General features: G+C 49.5%; 1 protein-coding gene across 1 annotated transcript; it reads left to right on the forward strand.

Moving 5' to 3' along the window:
- The first annotated feature begins 227 nt into the window (after positions 1-227).
- Positions 228-3,327, forward strand: LOC123397023 (endoglucanase 23-like). The gene is made up of 5 exons (XM_045091740.1): positions 228-886; positions 1,001-1,300; positions 1,987-2,148; positions 2,236-2,511; positions 2,615-3,327. The coding sequence occupies exons 1-5, from the start codon at positions 422-424 to the stop codon at positions 2,957-2,959; spliced, it is 1,548 nt and encodes a 515-aa protein (XP_044947675.1). The 5' UTR covers positions 228-421; the 3' UTR covers positions 2,960-3,327.
- Positions 3,328-4,136: the final 809 nt, after the last annotated feature.

Here is a 4,136-nt window from a genome sequence, read left to right on the forward strand (position 1 = left end):
TCCATGAAGAACCCTAAAAAAAACTTTGGCCTCACCTCTCCTTACCACCACCCCCGTGACCCTCACCCCTTGTCCTTTAACCCCTCTCAATCCACGTTAAATTCCGTCGGCTGCATTATCTATACAAGTATATATCTTCAACCCATTCATGGATCCACACATGCGCCATCTATTTATTCCTCTGGGAATTATGAGCGTGCTGCGTGCATTCATCGCCGGCGGTTTCCACCGTGAATTTACTCCGATAAAACCTCGCCTCAGATTTCGTCAGTCACTCCACAGTGGCTTACACCGCCGGGGAAGGGCTATAAATACGCGCCAAATACCGGGAGAGGATGCATCGATCGCCATTCACGTGCTCTATCTAGCAGAGCAGCCTAGTGTCCGGTAGGGTGTGTGTGAGTGAGTGAGTGAGCTCGGAATGGCCTCTGCCCCCGTCCACCACTTGCGCGTGCGCGTCCTACTGCTGGTGGCACTGTGCTTCGCCTCGGCGTCGGCGTCGGCGTCGTTTCCGTGGCCGTGGAAGCGGAGCGGGCACGGGCACGACTACCGTGACGCGCTGGCCAAGTGCATCCTCTTCTTCGAGGGGCAGCGGTCGGGGCGGCTGCCGGCGGACCAGCGCGCGGCGTGGCGGGGCGACTCCGGCGTGTCGGACGGCCAGGCGGCGGGCGCCGGGGTCGACCTGGAGGGCGGGTACTACGACGCCGGCGACAACGTCAAGTTCGGCTTCCCCATGGCCTTCACCACCACCATGCTCGCCTGGAGCGTCCTCGAGTTCGGCGACGACATGCCGCGCGAGGAGCGCCGCCACGCCGCCGACGCCGTGCGCTGGGGCACCGACTACCTCCTCAAGACCCTCGCCCACCCCGGCGTCATCTTCATGCAGGCAAGCGCGCGCGCACACCGCCCACATTGCACCCCCCCCCCCCCCCCATGCCATGCCGCGGCAGAGCACGCCGCCGTACGCGCGCGAGAGTGACCGGCATTGTGTATGATGCAGGTGGGCGACCCGTGGAAGGACCACGAGTGCTGGGAGAGGCCCGAGGACATGGACACGGAGCGCACGGTGTACAACGTCAGCGCGGGGCGGCCGGGGTCCGAGGTGGCCGGGGAGACGGCGGCGGCGCTGGCCGCGGCGTCCATGGTGTTCCGCGACGGCGACAGGGAGTACGCCGAGCTGCTGCTCGAGAGCGCCAAGAAGGCGTTCGACTTCGCCGACACGCACAGGGGCGCCTACAGCGACGACATGGATCTCAGAGCCGGCGGCTGCCCCTTCTACTGCGACTTCAACGGATACCAGGTCAGCCTCTTGCCTATCTTCCTTCTCCAGCTTCATGGCGACCTGACCTCCAATTGATCATGAGAAACGGTGCAAATCGTCATACTGATTAGGTGTAGTCGTTTTTCTGACAGTAAAAATGACAGCACAGAAGACCAACTTAACATATATGTCAGGTTGCATTTGCCTGACCTGAAGAAACAGGGCCGGTTTACAATACTTTGTGTTGTAGCATTGCTACTTTGGTACCTTGCATAGTACTCCGTAGTAATATTCTTTAAGCTTTATTAGCATCAGAAGAACGCCCACAGAAGACAGTATCTACTACTGCACTTGCAGAGTTCTCTGAACTTCTGGTTACAAGACATCATCACATCAGGTTCTCTAAAATAACATACATTAGCTTATACTAATTTATCACTACAATGGCAGTTCAAACTGCTAAAAGAGCATTTAGTACCGTAAGTGACTGCTAATTTGTGAACAGCAGCGTCCAAATTTCTATCCCTGAACTCGCAGAATTCCATTGCCTTGTAATGCAGGTTGATCACCTTAAGACATTGCATCATCAGATAGGCCCATGTATTTCTTAACTAGTAGAAGAAAATGTTTCATCCTAAAAGAAGCTCTGTTCCCACATATTCCAAAAATCACAATATTCACAACAATGTGACTTCCAGAACTGATTAAGCTGGCATTCTTGACAGGATGAGCTGCTGTGGGGTGCGGCATGGCTACGGAGGGCCTCTGGCGACGACACCTTCAGGGAGTACATCCAGAATAACGGCAAGACCCTAGGGGCAGAGGACAGCATCAACGAGTTCGGGTGGGACAACAAGCATGCCGGCCTCAATGTCCTTATTTCCAAGGTTCTGAAACTGCCTCTGCATTGTCAACGCAACCTCTGCTACTAAATTAGCAGAACATGAGTGACTGATTTGGGTTGCACTCTGCAGGAGTTCATAGAAGGCGAGGCGTTGTCCATGCAGTCCTACAAGGAGTCCGCAGACAGCTTCATCTGCACGCTCATCCCGGAGTCGTCGTCGCCGCACATCCAGTACACGCCGGGTGGCATGATCTACAAGCCTGGGGGCAGCAACATGCAGCATGTCACCTCCATTTCGTTCCTGCTCCTGACCTACGCCAAGTACCTCACGAAATCTTCTCACACTGTCAACTGTGGTGACATTTCAGTTGGTCCAGACACTCTTCGGCTGCAAGCCAAGAAACAGGTATAACATTTTTCACACTGATGCTTATACAACGTCTGATGCAGGGACAGTGACTGGTTGAACCCTGAACTTTCTAGCTCACTTGTGCATTGCTTGTTTTCAGATAGATTATCTGTTGGGAGACAATCCGATGAAAATGTCGTACATGGTCGGGTACGGCGACAGATATCCTCAGCGGATCCACCACCGAGGATCATCTTTGCCTTCGATCAAGGACCATCCGGAGCGCATGGCGTGCAAAGACGGCACACCTTACTACGACTCGTCTAGCCCGAACCCTAACCCGTTGGTCGGCGCCATTGTTGGCGGGCCAGGGGAGGATGATGCTTATGGGGACGAGCGTGCTGATTACAGGAAATCTGAACCGACTACCTACATCAATGCTCCCCTGGTAGGGGTTCTTGCCTACTTCGTTGGCAACCCAAACCCTGGCCATATCAGACATTGAGCAGAAGCACTTTGCCATGTAGATAGAGAAGAGTGACAGAAGCTATAAATAGGTACAAAGGAAGGAAACAAATAGGTTTGTGTTTAGATGCACTACATGTTCATAGGAGCGGATTGCAGAGCATGGGTTCTACCAATAATGAGAGCTTACCTTTCATGAATTTTCTTTTGTTTTGGGTTTGCACCAGATTTTGTGTGGATGTGTGCAAAGTGCAATTTAACTGGAGAGGTATAGCCATGAGTGAAGAAAGCTTGCGCTTTGTTGCGCCGTAGAATTTGTTAGGATTTTTAAATTTCTTTACCCACTCCATTTCATAATATATGGTGTATTATTTTTTTAAAAGATAAACCTTTTTAAGTTTGATCAAATTTATAGTATCAAAATTCATAGTATCAAATCGGTGTTATTAGATTCATCATGAATTGAATTTTCATATTTTTTGTTTAATATTGTGGATGTTGATATTTTTGGCTCTCAACTTGGTCAAAATTAAAGAAATTTGACTTTCCAAATAACTAATAACCCTTATATTTTGAAACTGATGGAGTATTTAATTTGACCAGTGTGAGAGATGATGGAGTGTGTTTTACGTTTATTTATAATGCAATTATTTGGTGAGTCTTTCGCGGGGTGATTTGTGTTATCCGCTAATCAACCCATGTTTATGTGGAGATATTTTTTTATCGTTGGTTGCATATACTATATGGGTGCTATATTATCACATGGTGACACATTTGTATGGGTGGGCGAGGGGTTGATATGTTTTTATAGGCAAGTTGTTGTTGATTGATTTGGAAAATCGTTGGCAGATCAAAATCGTAAACTAAATTCAAAATTAAATACCTCAATAGAATGAAAAGCTTTAAAATTACGGAGCAGAGAGAATTAAAATAATTACATAGGATAGCTCTTTGAGAAATTCTTGACCCGGTCAAAATCGGGTGACCAAAGTCTAAATTGAAGCCTCAATTAATTATGGAGATTTAAAAATTAGGAAGCATAGTATGTTGTATAGAAAATTAAAGGGCAATGCTCTGAGCCAGATTCGGCAGGCCGCGCGCGGGCCGCCCGATCCGCCAGTTGTATGCGGGCCGCGCCGTTAGATCTCCATGCAACAATTTTTTCTCGATGCAACAAATTTCGTCCACGATGCAACAATTTCGTCAACGGTTGCAAC

Source organism: Hordeum vulgare, chromosome 5H, assembly GCF_904849725.1.
Source record: "Hordeum vulgare subsp. vulgare chromosome 5H, MorexV3_pseudomolecules_assembly, whole genome shotgun sequence".
In the NCBI taxonomy this organism is placed as follows: Eukaryota; Viridiplantae; Streptophyta; class Magnoliopsida; order Poales; family Poaceae; genus Hordeum; species Hordeum vulgare.